The 15,271-nt window shown below is 49.7% G+C and overlaps 1 protein-coding gene across 5 annotated transcripts; it reads right to left on the reverse strand.

The window, feature by feature from the left end:
• Positions 1 to 276: 276 nt before the first annotated feature.
• TP53 (tumor protein p53) lies at positions 277 to 13,007 on the reverse strand. 5 transcript variants are annotated; one of them, XM_029580948.1, is made up of 11 exons: positions 12,188 to 13,007; positions 6,891 to 7,019; positions 6,467 to 6,515; positions 5,913 to 6,128; positions 3,732 to 3,918; positions 3,183 to 3,295; positions 2,291 to 2,400; positions 1,930 to 2,054; positions 1,733 to 1,821; positions 1,433 to 1,539; positions 277 to 587 (listed from the first exon to the last, which is right to left on the reverse strand). In XM_029580948.1, exons 1-11 carry the CDS (start codon positions 12,439 to 12,441, stop codon positions 497 to 499), a joined length of 1,470 nt encoding a protein of 489 aa, XP_029436808.1. In that variant the 5' UTR covers positions 12,442 to 13,007; the 3' UTR covers positions 277 to 496. The 5 variants fall into 5 exon arrangements, with proteins under 5 accessions (XP_029436808.1, XP_029436809.1, XP_029436812.1 ...); XM_029580949.1 differs by having other exon boundaries at positions 5,913 to 6,125; positions 12,188 to 13,006; XM_029580952.1 differs by lacking the exon at positions 12,188 to 13,007 and adding an exon at positions 9,165 to 9,310.
• Positions 13,008 to 15,271: the final 2,264 nt, after the last annotated feature.

Raw genomic sequence — 15,271 nt, forward strand, 5'->3', positions numbered from 1 at the left:
CTACATCCAACCCCACACCCCACTCAACCAATTCTCACCCACATCCCACATCCAACCCCACACCCCACTCAACCAATTCTCACCCACATCCCACATCCAACCCCACACCCCACTCAACCAATTCTCACCCACATCCAACCCCACTCAACCAATTCTCACCCACATCCAACCCCACTCAACCAATTCTCACCCACATCCCACATCCAACCCCACACCCCACTCAACCACATCCTACCACCGCCGCCGATTAGCAAAAACCCAGGCAGACTCAACAAAACAGTTTTTGTATTTCATCTTTATTTTAAAAAAAAAAACAAAATTCTTGGAAAATTGAGTAGGTATAAAAATACAGAGGTGATAAACAAAAGTTTAAAAGACTTGGCAGTGCGGATCAGCTTCAGGTCCTCTGGCCGAGTCGCTGTAACCTGAAAATCTAAAAGGAGATCAAGAAAAGAGGAAAACACCGAGCTGGGGGGGGGGGGGGGGGAGGGAAGGGTTAATCTGAATCCTGAGTCTCGTCTTTTTGCAGCAGCCTCTTCCCCTTCTTTGGTGCAACCGTGTCCCGCTCCCTGCGGCTCTTCACCAACCTGAAACAAGAACACGGGGTGGGGGGTGGACCGCATTACACGTGAGAGCGGGGGCAAGGGAGAGTTTAGTTTAATCGTTTGATTATCCGCTCTTCGACGGGCATCGAAGCAGATCACAACATTCAAAAAGAAAAAAAAAAAAAGTAAAATACCTGGAATAAAAATGTTAAAACCCAGCAAACAATATAAAACACAACAAAAAGCATCGCACACAAATGTTCGTTGTGTGGGCATTAGAGAGAGACAAAAGAAAAAAAAAAACACTGTGGCAAGATTCAGTTCTGTGCCGCCGCTCCTCCATAAGCAGAGGTGTGACCCCCCCCCCAAGACTGCACGGAAACGTGCCGTGCATCAGCAGCCCCAAAGCAGACCCCCCTGCGTCCTGATCCGAGTCCCGCCCTGCCGAGCCCAGGACGAGCTCCCTCCCTCCTCTCACTTTGTAGCATGCACCGGACCCTCTGGGCCGAACCCCGATTCAAGTGTGGCAAGGTGGCCCCCCCTGGGCATCCTGGGACAGGAAATTCCAAGCGTCCCCCACACCCCAAAAAAAAAAAAAAGGTCACAAGGTACCCAGTCTGGACCCCTCTCTACCACTGCCCTCCCAAAGAAGATATCAGAGTAGAGCAAGTCTTCCGATACTCTTTATATAAAAGGTGCCCATCGCGAGGCTTCAACTCACACTGCGCTTATCCAAAAACCGAAAAGGATTCTGGGAGTATTGTTTCAGGGGGCCTTCTCGCCCCCTCCCCCTGAATCTATGCTGCTTCCCCCCTCCCCCGCAAGCCAAGGAGTCTGTTAATGCCACAGGGACACCCCCCCCCCCCCCCAAGGAGCAGGGCACCTACTGTTTCTGTTGTTTGATCTTCTCCAGTTCTTGCTGGGACACGTAGTCCTGGCACTCAAACGCATCGTTGATCTTTTTCAGGAACTCGTATCGATCCCGACCACGCACCTGGGAATTTAAACACAGCCCTGTGAAAAAAACAAACAAACCCCAAACCCCCAAAAAACACCACCACCACGCACACAAAAACGCAGCACGGGCTGCGCACCAGGCCTCCAGCCCATGACGGGATCCCCTCCTTGCAGACTGAACTGGAGCCTTCGGCAGCCGAGGAGCCTTCAGGCCCAGGGCAGAAAGTTACCTGCAGGGTGAAGATCTCGTCGTCAGAGGAGGTGACTTGTTTCTTGCGGCTCTCAGTGCACGCCACAGCCTGGGACACTTCCCGAATCGCTGTCAAGAAGGAAACAAAAAAAGTGCCAGTGAAGAAAAACCGAGGGGGGGGGAAATGGGTGGAAGAGGGCGAGGCTCCGGGGGGGGGGGAGGGGGGCCCATACTCACCCCGTTTACTGCTGCCAGATTTCCCCATGGTTTTCTTCTGGCAGTTCTCCTCTTCCGACTTGCGATCGCGGCCGGGGCAGGCGCAGATCCTCACCTCAAAACTCCGCCGACCCAGCAGCTGACCCCTGCAGGAGGGAAAGGGGACAGGCTAAAAGGATCTAGGCCCTACCGGTCATTTTCAGTTCTGGAGGTGGCGCTAGGAGAGGGGGGTACTTGAGGCAGACCCCAGGAATTACATCCAGCCGGGGGGAAGGGGGCGGGGCAAAGGTCTGAGCTCCATCCTCCAGCCCCACCCGGCTTGTTATGAGCCATTGCAAGCGGTGTCACCCCCTTCCTGGACGGGGGCGGGGATCGTACTCACTCTTTGCTCTCCAGGGTGACGATGGTGAGGATGGGACGGCGGTTCATCCCCCCCATGCAGGAACTGTTGCACATGTAGTTGTACAGCACCGTGGTGCAGTCCGACCCCACCTGGAAGCAGAAACACCTGGCTAGATGCCCCCTCGAAAAGAGCTGTGCGGACGCCCGCAAGAGGGGGGGGGGGGGGGGGGGGGGAGGGGAGGGATGCCATGCTAAGCCCAGGCACATAACCTTCTCAGTTTAAAAAAAAGGAGGGTTAACTCTGGCTTTCAGCTCGCCAGAGAGAAATGAAGCTGAAAGGTCAGAGTTTAAAAAAAAAAAAAGCGTCTAGCCTGAGAAACCTGTCAGGATAATTTTACAGCCAAGTCCCTGAAGGAGTTGCAGGATGTCCCGAGCTCTGAACGGTGCGCTTTGCTCTGTTCCAACAACGCCGTGCCTACTTCATGTGACGCACTTGGGGAAAAAACCCGGAGAAGAACGGCAGCGCGATTATTCAGTTCTTCTGCCATTACTCACGCGGCGCAGAGCCACACGCCAACCCCGGCAGCCAGCACGGCCGAGGACCGAGCGCCTATGTCCGCTGCCTCCCACCCCCCAGCCCGGCCAGCCAGGGCACTGGGAATGAAGTTTCTAATTCTCTGAAGGGAGCGGAGAACCTGCCAAGGATCTCCTGGGGCTGCTGAGAGATCCTGGGGGGGGGGGGGGGGAGCTTTGGGTCTGGGCGGACCCCGCACACGGGCGTGCAAGCAGCGGGCAGGGTGATCGGGCGCCCCTGTCTGCGCCCCAGCCGGAGCACAGAGCCTGCGCGCAGGAGTCCATCATCCCCCCCCCCCCACAAAAACACGCGGAAGAGACGCCCCGAGCCGGCAGCGCGGAAGTTAAGGGCGCCTTACCTGCGGAGCCTCGAAGGGCACATAGACGCTGTGCCGGCGCGTGCTGATGTTCTCCGAGTACTTGGCCAGCTGGTTCCCTTCTACCCGGATCAGGTGACTCGGCGGGGCAGCGTCTGTGAAGGACGGAAATCAGGTGAGGAAAACCTGGATGGGAATGAGACGAGGGGGAGAGAGAAAGAAGGGTGGGGGGGGGGGGCAGGAGGAAGGAAAAGAAGTGAGGTGGGGGGGGGGACGACATGGGGAGAAATGAGAGAGAGGGCATGGTGGGGGGGGGGAGGGGGAAGACAAGAGATAAGGAAGCAGGAGGGGAGGGAGTGTGGCGGGAGGGAGAAACGAAAGAGGGACACAGAAAGAGAGGGGTGAACGGGGAGGAGAGGGATATGGAGGGGAGAGAAAGACAGAGGGGGGGATGTGAAGAGAAAGAACAGGGGGACGCGGGAGGTGCATGATGCTCGGTGGGGGGGGGGGGGGGGGAAGAGACAGAGAGAGAGGGCAGATGGGCCGGGAGGCAGGCGAGTCATTGCTGGGGGGGGGGGGGGTAACTCATACCATCCATGGGATCGGTGCTGCGCTCGTGGTGCGGGCAGCGCTTCACCACCTCGGCCACGTGCTCAGACTTCTTGTAGACGGCGGTGGCGCGAATGAGGGCGCCGGCAGGGGGCATGTCCTGGACTTTGATCTGGATCGGGCAGGTCTTGGACAGCTGGCAGAACAGCTTGTTCAGCTCTGGGGAATACTAGGAACCAGGAGAGAGAGAGAGCGGGATAGCGTGAGTGAGGCAGGCAGAGAGAGAGAGAGAGAGATCTGGGGAGGAAAGCGAAATAAGAAAGGGTGAGAGAAAAACACGGGAAGAAAGGGAGAAGGCAAGAGAGAGAAAAAAAAAACGAGGAGCAAACTAAAGAGAAGGGAATGGGGAGTGTGGGGGTGAGGGAAGAGAACAGCAAACAGATCTCGTAAGGAAGAGAAAAAAAGAATCCGACCTCCAGCCTCCCGAAGCCCTGGTCCCACTTCTGCAGCCGCCCAGGACCTGCCCGAGAGGACGGGAGTGGGGCTCCCCCCTCCACCAGCATCCATGAACCGCAAGGAGAGAGCTGACTCTTCCCCTGACCTGCCACGGTGGCCACACTGACCTCCTCCTCCTCCTCCATGCCCGGGGCAGGATCTGCTTCGGGCTCTGTCCGCTCTAAGATTTCAACGGCCTATGGGGCTGCTAAACCCCTCCCCAGACTCCGGTGGGAAGGGAAGGAGGGAGGGCTGGACTGCAGCCCAGCCTACGGGTCAAGAGATTTGCCTAGACTTGTTCCAGGTATGGGGGGTGAGGCAAGTCCAGACGCACGTGAGGGACGAGAGGGCCAGACCCCGCCCCCCCCCCCAGCCCAATCTATGGAAAGCAGAATTTCTTGCCAGCTGGATGCAATCACAATATCTGTTTCTTAAGCCTGGACTGCAAGCAGCAATGTTCACATGACGGAAGGATCAGGTTAAATCTTGTCAGCCTTTCCAGGGACATTCTTAACGGCCAAGCTGAGAAAAAGAGAGATGGTGAAGGACAGACAGAGAGAGGGAGGGAGCGACAGAGACAGAGCGAGGAGGAGATGGGGGGTGCGGGAGAGACTGAAAGAGAAAGGGAGAAAGGTGAATCTGTACTGTGCTATTTTACTATTATTTCTCTCTCTTTTTCTCTTTATTTTAACTACTTTATATATTTATTTGGCAACCCTGGCACAAAACATCAGGGTCAAGGAAGTGCCGTGAATCTGAACGAGAGACAGACAACACGAAAAGATGACCATCACCGGCACCCGGGAACTGCCCTGGCTGCACTTCCATTTTAGCAAGCCAGGAAAGTCCTAATCTAACAAGAGATGGCAGAAGGGGGGCAAAGAAAGGAAAAAAAAAAAGATGAAACAAGTCTTAGGGGGAGAGAGGTGGAGCCAGAGGCACTGGCGGCAGGGAGGAAGAGAACGATAAATCCGGAGGATCCCGAATCTTTTCTGACCATCTTCTTCTCTCTCTTCCCCCCACCACATCCCTCTCTCATCTTTTTTTCTCCAGAGAGAGGCACGCACACACACACACAGACACACACACACATACACACACACACAGATTCAGACTCAACACACACACATACAGACACACACACACACAGACTCAGACTCAACACACACACACACAGACACACACACACACACTCAGACAACACACACACACAGACACACACACACACACAGATTCAGACTCAACACACACACATACAGACACACACACACAGACTCAGACAACACACACATACAGACACACACACACATACAGACACACACACACACACAGACCCACACACACATACACACACACAGACTCACACACAGACTCACACACACACACAGACTCACACACACACACACACACAATCAGACTCACACACACACAATCAGACTCACACACACACACACACACACAATCAGACTCACACACACACAATCAGACTCACACACACACATATCACTGTGAGAAAATGTAATGTTTCTCTCCTGCGAGATGTGTACATGTATATTTATTTATTTGTTACCTGAAAGCTATTTTAAGCACTCTTTTCCTCTAGCACTATGGAGTCAGGCTCGCTAACAGAAGCCGGGGGAGGAGAAGAGGCGATTTGCGAATCTGTAAGTTCCCCGCACCAATCCCTCACTACATCAACCCCCTCCCTGTCTCCCACGGAGCTCTTACCGTGCAGGTCACCGACTTGGCTGTACCCGACTGCTGGAAGGCCAGGCGGAAGTTGTGCTCACCGGGGTAATCCTCCGTGGACAGGACGGTGGAAGAGGTAGTGACAGAATTAGCCTCCAGGGAGAAGGCCTCGGGCAGCAAGCAGCCCCCCAGCTCATGGTCCGGCACCTCGGGGTATAGGGCAGTGTCAGTCAAAAACTGCTCTGTCTCCATCTGCTGGAGGGGAGGCAAAACCCAGAAGTTTGGACTGATCCGGGTAATTACAGGGAAAAGGGAGATTTAATTCACTATAACTAACCCCCCAAAAATATTAAGATCTTATTCTGTTGAATGCGGAAGACCAGGGGTGGGGGGAGGGGACGGTGCCCGGGTCAGAAGGGCCGGAAAAGAAAGTCCCTCCCCCGGTTTGCCACCTCCAACCCAGCCTCGTGCAAAACCCTTCAGACCTCTCAGAAAAGGCCAGCAGAGGAACCACTTCTGAGCGGACTGGATGCAAGCAGGGAGGGGCGCTAAAATCGTACCCTCGTGGGAGCCCCCTCCCCCAGGATACTCACCCATAATTCATTATTGCCATTCTCCAGGGAAGCGGGAAGGTTGGGCAGCCTGGAGGGAGGGGAAGAGAAGGGGGAAAGAGTTAATATCGTATGTTTACTTGAAAAACATAATATTCCACGACTACCAACCACTGGTCAGAGCGGTTTCACACATTACACAAGAACACAACCAAAGCCAAATGCAAAAGATAGTAAAAATAAAAACAAACAAAAAAAAGTGATAAATGAAATTAAAAACAGCGGAAAAACCATCTCAGAGAGAGGTGGTGTGGCTTCGTTCCAAGGCAGTGCCCCCTAACCGATCCCCCGAGGGCTCAGCCACACACATCACAGAGAATCCTATCGGGGGGGGGGAGTATGTAGGGTATCAGGGATTCAGAGCGGGGGGAGGGAGGGGGAAATACTGTGGCTGCTCCACACTCACAGATTCCAGAGGGTGGAGAAACTTTCCTGGCTCAGGGGCTCTTCCAAGCCGTTCTCCGAGACAGACATCATGGCGAGAGCAGGAGGGTGACCCTCTGGGCAGCAACAAGCCAACGAGAGCTCTGGGGTGCTGAAGAGAAAAAAAAAAAAGGGGGGGGGGGAGAGACTGTGTTATTAAGCTGAGGAAGAGAGAGACACAGCCCCTACATCCCTCTGTTCTTCCCCTCCTGCTTCCTCCATCCCTCCCATTCTCCACTTCCTGTGTTCCCCCCTTCCCCCTACAGAAATATCTACCTCTCTATTCTTCTCCCACCCAGGGAGATATCTACTCTTCCCCTGTCGTTCTCCCCCTCACCATATCGCTCCAAAATTCTCCTCCCTACTACCACCATTCTCCCTTGGCATCTGTCTGTCCCAGCATTCCCCCCACCTCACCCATGTTCCCTGGCATTCACTCCAGCATTCTCCTCCCGAGTTTCCACCTCATCTAACTTTTGTCTGACTGCAAGGAAGGAGCTGCAGCTTTGATTCTCTCAAATTCGGAAAACCAAATAGGAAAATCAGAACTAGAAGTCCCTCCATGCAATGAGCTAAAACCAGAACTGGATCTGCCTCTTTTGGTTGTAACCTTCGCCTTGAACCCTGCCATAATACATTCAAAAAGAAACTAAAGACTTGGTTTTTCACACAAGCTTTCCCGGAGAACTAAGAGCAGGAAGAGCTAATACTTTATCAGTTTAGCCTATGACCAGACCCACCTGTCGTCCATAAGTTCTTGATGAGCTCATCATTGAATCTTAATCAACCTCGATTGTTTACTGTATTCTCCTCTAATCTCCTCTAATCTCCTCTAATCTCTATGTTATCTGTTAAAATGTAAAATGTATTTATAATGTTATTTGTTATAATGTAAGCCGCCCACCTGGCGACAGTTTTATTTCACTGTACACCGGTGTGATATGTATTTTATACAGGAACGTCGGTTTATAAAAACTAAAAATAAATAAATAATGATTACGATATTTATTTATTTATTTGTATTTAGTTTCAATTTTCTAAACCGTGCCTCCCACAGAAGCTACAGAGCTGGAGAAGCAGGCAACCCCGCCCCGATTCCAGGAGGCTCCTCCTAGGGGCGGAGCTCCAACCTTCCAAGCACGCCCCAAAATTTTAGACTCGGAAACGTTCTAGGAACGTAGAAGCCCCGCCCCCCAGGAACTCGTCTCCGATCCCACGAGAATTCCGCCCCCTCGCGCCTGCGCCTTATGCAATAACCAAAAAAAGTGAAAGGTGGTAGCGGTTCTCACCATTGACTAGCGGAGGGAGAGGGGGGGGCTAAGACGACGAAACTCTATGTTACCAAGGAAACGGTGCTCGTCACCTCTTAAAAATAGAGTGGTTTCGCCCACCCTCTAAGAAACTACCAAAACAGACAATATCGGTAGGCGTGACAGAGGAGGAGCGGTAAAAACAATGACTCAAAACAAGCATGAAAAGTCCCTTTCAGGAACATAAACAGTGCTCTCCACTTCCTTTCTCATCCCGCCTGGGGTTTAAAAAAAAACAAAACAAAACATCAAGGGTAAGAACACGCAACTGACAACAACAACAACGTCTCCCCTCCCCCTCTCTCCTGGGTGCGATGGAACAGTCCGGCGAACTCGGCCTGCAGAAACTTTTTCTTTAAAGGGGCCGCTCAGGAGAGGGTGGGAGAGGGTACATAGCCACTCTGGAACAAGTGGGTTCTTAATGCCAAAAATGCTCCCACTATCCCCCTGACCGGCATGGAGAGCCGGAGAAAGCCGGAGTCCTCATATGCTGAGAGATCCCGTCTACCCCGCACTTCCTGCACTATAGTTCAACAGGTTTCTTGGCTTGCATGGGACGGGGGAAAGCTCCTGTGCCGCGCTTCAGCTGGGAGAGATGAGAATTGTATGCAGATCCGGGGAAAGAGCTAAGGAAAATCTGCAAGGAATCCATGCCCGACCAAGCTCCCAGGATTTAGCTAACCTCTAACCTTCCATGATCCGAAGCCGGCGATCCCCCAAAGTTCCATGATCCGAACCCCGGGATCCCCCTGTCACTCCATATTCCGAACTCCGGAATTTCCCGACACTCCATGATCCGAACCCAGGAATCCACATATCCCCCCACTCAATGATCCGGGATCCCCCTGACGCTCCATCATCCGAACCCGGCAATCCCCTAGAGCCCTCGGAGAGGTGAGGAAGGTTGCCAGATTCCTTTAGACTGAACTGGCCGCGATCTCGTGTACCTCTTTTCCACTCCGTCCCGGGCTTCTCGATATCTGCTCGACCTCGGCTTCCCAACACGCGCTGGGGAATCCCCGGCTTCCCCGGCATGCGCCGCGCGGGCGTCGAGTCAGGTGACCCGACGCCTTCCCGGCGAGGCCATGTTTAGTAATGGCAGTACCCTTTTTCTCTCTCTCGTTCCCCCTGGTTTCTCATTTTATCTTGCCCCTCTTATGCACTTATAGGAGGTGAGCCACTGTAGATACGGGCCTGGGATAGCTGGAGAGTAAAGATATGGAAACTGCCCTCTAACATTGCTGGGAATGTTGCCGAGCTGGGTTTGTTTTGCCCTTAGTAAATATGGCGTCCTACTGCACTGCCATGGCCTCCGACTATCAGGATTGGCACCTTACTCAAGGCACTCCGAACAGGCTGAGTTAGTCCTGCTTGTGCCCAGTTGCATGCATGGAGATGTAGTCCTTACTTTTGGAGCTTATGGTCTAGTCAAGATGGACAGACTGGATACACACAAAACAACAATTTTTTAATTATCATCAAATAGCAGACCATGCAAGTAGTTGGGCAACACTAGGACTGGATTAGCCTATTTGGAATGACTTAGGTAAACTGGTAGCCCTTATGGGGTCTCCAGGAATTAGGGAGTCGATTTCCAGAATTCTGCAGTGAGTAATGTAGAGAGAACACATACTGGGGTTTCTAAAAATAATACCCAAGTGCGAAGCAGATCCCATTTTAGCAGCTTCTCTTTAATTTTATATATTCTTGGATACCATAGTCCAATCCTGGATGCAAAGCCCACGTTTAAAAGAAGAAATATGATAGGAGCAAGACTATGAATTGATTAAATGTATCAGTCATTTTATGATGATAATACTGTTTTGTTTTTGTCATTTTTTTAAAGAACTGAATGAAATTAACATATATATGCACTATTAACATAAACCGCAAAGCAAACCATTCACCGTTTCAAAAATGAGTACCAGAAATTACTAAGGATTTTTCAAGAGAGAGAGCCTTCTCCGTCGCTGGCCCCACCCTCTGGAACTCCCTACCCACCCTCCTACGCCAAGAGACATCCCTGCAAACGTTCAAGAAAGGAGTCAAAACATGGCTATTCCGACAAGCATATCCCGACACAAACCATACTTAATTCCTCCCCAGCCCCCTCAACTCGAACATTCTCCCTTTCCTTTTTCCTCCCCCGCTTCCCCCCCCCCCCCCCCCCCACCACCACCTAAGGATCCCCAGAAGAGACAACATCCCCCCTCTACTTACTTTATCTCTTTTTGATAATGTGCGGTTTTAATGTGTTTTTTGTAAGAAATAGTATTTTGTTCTAAGGTTATAAGAAATAGTAATTTGCTCTAAGGTTACATTGTAATGGTTTTCTACTTTTATTTTCTATGTACATTGTTTTTATTGTTTTATTGTATCACCCACCTGAGTTTTTTGTAAACCGGCATGATGTGCTGCACGAATGTCGGTAAATAAAAGTTAATAAATAAATAAATAAATGTAACAGCTGAACTCTGCATGTTCAGGGAGAATATGGCACATGCACTAGTGCTTATTGTCTCCTGTGAGCAAGCTGCTCTCTCTGTGATCAAGTTTGGGTCAGCCCAGTCTTTGGCACCCTCATGTCGTGAGCTGAAACCACCAGCAACAAATTTGGTCTCAGTGGGTGAGCCTCGACTGACCTGAAGAATGTGTTTAAATCGTCCCCAAAATTACCTTCCTTAGCAGAAACAAGCAATGCAATCATAATCAAATCTCACTTCCTCCCACTCCCCCTAAAAAAGAAAAAGAGGTGACTAGCTGCATTTTAACACAAAGAGAGTCCAGCATGTTCCAAAGCAACATTCAGAGATGCCTTCTTATTCTGTCTTCAAAGGAGAGTTTCCAAGGCCCATTTATGTTGTTTGTATGTATGTATGTATAATTAGACATAGATTATATATACACATATACATAAACCCATTGTTTAATTAAGCAAATATAAAGTATTGCATCCTGATTTGCATTCTGTACAGAATCTGCACCTGACGTTCATTCACAATATTGTGACCTCTACAAGAATGACTCCAGGTTTTCACCTGCACCCTTCTAAAATCTGAGCCCCACCACCTCCACTAAGTTTCCTTCCTAGGGCCTTCCAAATGGTGGGATGTAAACAAGAGAAGCGCGTTGGCAAGAAGGGCTCATTTTCACGCGACCATAATAACTAGAAAAGTTTTTCCCACTTATAAAGTTCCCGTTTCCTCGGTACTGAAATCTTTCCACGCTCGTCGTGGGATCTATTTAGACGTATCACATGTATGAACTAGGCAGTGCGTGTCTGCAAAATCGCTTGGGAGCCGATCTGCCTGCAGTGTGTGAGTGTGTGTGTGTGTGTGTGTGCACGTCTGTGAACATTTGTATCACCTTGTGCGTTGGCACCAGTATCTTTGTATGTTTCATACTTATATGACCCACGAGGCGCACTAATAAAGTCTGGTAATGTTTATCTGAAGAGGCCATGTGCAAGCCGGACCAGTTCTTAGCCTTCTTTGAGTCATTTTTTTTCTTTGAAATTATTTTTCTAGAAAGATTTATTTAAAGCACACGTATTTTAGAGCAGAAAACGATATGAGTATCATGTTACAAGGAAGAGAGTTCCTTTAGCTGTCTCAGGTTGAGAGGCAGACACGCATATGTGTGTATGTTAAAATTGTTACCAATCTGCTCCTTGTCGTCGTCCCCCCTACAAACACCGACCCTTTTATTCCCTTCCTCACCCCTTATCCCCTCAGAATCCGTGAAGGACATATACCAGAACTCGCCATTTTTTTTTTAATTCAGTTTTATCTCAAACTCCAAGACAAGTAGACAAAAATCTACAGTCAGAATAACCACTGATGAGGCACCTTGTTTTGTCCAAGGGGGATCTTCACCCCCGACCTCCTGTTTCCCCACCTGGAAAAATCACTATTCCCTCAAAATAAAGTACCCCCGATTCAATCCCCTTAAAAATCCGCCTGCCACTGACCTGCAGTGCCCCTCCTCTGAAAAGACTGTCTCCAAACAGGGAGGAAAAAGGTCTCCAAAGGGATGTGTGTCTGCGTCCTCGGGGTATAGATCCATGGCGGTCCAAAGAGAGAAAAGGCCCCCAGCGCAACTGTCGTTTTTATCAGGGGCCCGGAAACGATCCGTGGGGACCCCCATCACATCCGGACGGCCTATCAGAAAGCAGGAAAGTGAAAAGAAAGCTCCTTCGATTGGCTGGGCTCCTTCAACTCTCATTCTTCCTCCTGTGAGCTGCAGGTTTCCAAACGGGAAAAAAAAAAAATCGCGCCCAAAATAACCGAAAATCTTTTTAACTTCAACTTACTTTGAAAAATCGAGGCCTTTAAATAGACTGGAGATTAACAATTTTTGCAAAGATAAAGAGGAGGAGAGAAGTCTGGCAGCCATTTTAGTGACTATCCTGGTTTCAGGAACTGAAACAAAAGTTGGACTGTTTTCGGTCAGGACGGATGTTTTGATGGAGTTTAAAAATAGTAAAAAAATAACCTTTTAAAAATATCCTTCTGTAACGACCATCGGGACTTTCGAGATCAGATTTGTGCCAAGCCAGTCCCTCATTCATTTCAGTCCATTGACTCACACAGGTCCTTCTTGGGTGTGACATACGGAGAGGCAGACATCCCAAGAGTTAATGTTGCGCCGAACTTTTTTGCACCCTTTCCTTCTCTGCAAAATGTATCTGGCAATAAAAAAAAAGAACTTACGTTGTCGGGGAGGGTGGGGTGCTGGGAGCAGAAACGATTTCAACCGTTTTGAATTTAGAGAAGGCAAAGCAGCTGAGTCACTCGGAAATCTCCCTTTGTGGCGTCACAGGCAGCTCAGAGAGCCCAGCCCCGAAAACTAAAAATACATCCCATCGCTGTTATCAAAAAAATATTTTGATTGTGGCTGGCTGACAGGGCAAAAAAAAAGTCAGCACCGGTATAGAAAGAGATAGCGAGAAAAAAAAATGGCGCTGGCTGGCAGGGTAAACGGTTTTATAGCCACGGCGAGGGCGAGGGGCTCCTGCCTGCCACGAGTGTGGGAGAGAGGGATGGCAAGAGCCACCAAAGCGGAATGCCGGCGCCGATACAGGGGCGATGATGAAGCCCATGGCTTTGGCTGAGGCCCATTGGCTGCAGAGTCGCCTTGCGTTGCTGCGGTCTCATCCCTGGCCGAGGGCTTAAAATGTGAACCAAAGAATGCACAGGTTCTAATGCCTGGATGCCAGGTTAATGATCACTCAAAGAATGATCTGAGTCCATTTATATGGCATACGCTTATGCTGAGATGTATAGTTTTCTATACGAACCAGCACCATTACAGCAGAAACAGTATACTGAGACCTCTCAGGCATGATATACAAAGAAATTAAGCTCCCATATTCTTCTGTGGCTAAAAAACATAACATGAGTCCAGAGAGTGATTATTTGCCACCCCCATGCAGAAGTAATGTAGGAAAGAGCCCTGAAGGGTGCGATAATGCCCATGTCAGAGGTAAAACCTCCTTATGCTTTTGGAACAAGAATTAATTCACCTGGGCCCTGATGAGGTTATGACATCACAAAAGCAGCCTCCTGGGGTTATTACATCAGCAAAACAAGCTGACCCCAACCAATCAAGAGGCAGCGTTCGGACATAAGCCTCCGAGTCCTCACTGGCGAAGACCAATGGCCAGGCAGGGAGAGAGAGCCAAAGGGGATGAAAGTATTTTCGAGATTCTGGGTTCATGGCAGTCTGAAGGGGGTTGCTGGAGGGAGCAGCCAGGATTAGTGAAGCCAGCAAAAACCACAGACCCAGACGACTGCTGCAGCCGTTTCCGCCAGCCTCGGAAAGCCCCTGGTTTCAAGACAAAAGGCATACTGTGGAAGCTGAATGACCAAATCAAAGAGAGCCCTGAGCCCACATCCTTCCAGCGAGCACAGGAATGAGGAGAGCGAAGGGGAGGGGACAGGCGCCCTCTCTGGGATTTCAAGGGATTTATAACTGGAAACCCCAACTCAGGAAGAACTCAGAGGAGACACCAGCAAGATGCAGAGAGCACAGGAGCTGAAAAGAGAATGAATGTTATGATCCGGTGGTGGATGTGTGCTGTGTTTCTCACCCTTTTGAGGCAGGTTGCTTTGAGTCCACTGGTTTGGGGATCAGGGGCTGCAGTTATCTTTTTAGTTAGTAACATCTCCTCCTCTCACCACAAGAGGGCAACATTGGCCAACATATCAAACATCCCTGTAGCCAATGCAAAACATTTTGTAGCCTGACTTCAGTGCTGGGAAAAATCATGAAAACTGTTATAAAGAATAAAATCACAAAACATTTAGATATACATAGTTTGATGGGACCCAGCCTGCGTGGATTTACCCAAGGGAAGTCTCGCCTCACAAATCTCCTACATTTTTTTGAAGGGGTGAATAAACATGCAATAAAGGTGAACCGGTAGAGGTGGTGATTTGGATTTTCAGAAGGCGTTCGACAAAGTCCCTCATGAGAGGCTTCTAAGAAAACTGAAAAGTCATGGGATAGGAGGCGATGTCCTTTCGTGGATTACAAACTGGTTAAAAGACAGGAAACAGAGTAGGATTAAATGGTTAATTTTCTCAGTAGAAAAGGGTAAACAGTGGAGTGCCTCAGGGATCTGTACTTGGACCGGTGCTTTTCAATACATTTATAAATGATCTAGAAAAGGATACAACCAGTGAAGTAATCAAATTTGTGGATGACACAAAATTATGCAGAGTAGTTAAATCTCAAGCAGATTGTGATAAATTGCAGGAAGAGCTTGAGAGACTGGAAGATTGGGCTTCCAAATGGCAGATGAAATTTAATGTGGATAAGTGCAAGGTGATGCACATAGGGAAAAATAACCCTTGCTGTAGTTACACGATGTTAGGTTCCACATTAGGAACTACTGCCCACGAAAAAGATCTAGGCATCATAGTGGATAATACTTTAAAATCATCGGCTCAGTGAGCTGCGGCAGTCAAAAAAGCAAACAGAATGTTAGGAATTATTAGGAAGGGAATGGTGAATAAAATGGAGGATGTCATAATGCCCCTGTATCACTCCA

The sequence above is a fragment of the Rhinatrema bivittatum genome, chromosome 16, assembly GCF_901001135.1.
Source record: "Rhinatrema bivittatum chromosome 16, aRhiBiv1.1, whole genome shotgun sequence".
NCBI lineage: Eukaryota > Metazoa > Chordata > Amphibia > Gymnophiona > Rhinatrematidae > Rhinatrema > Rhinatrema bivittatum.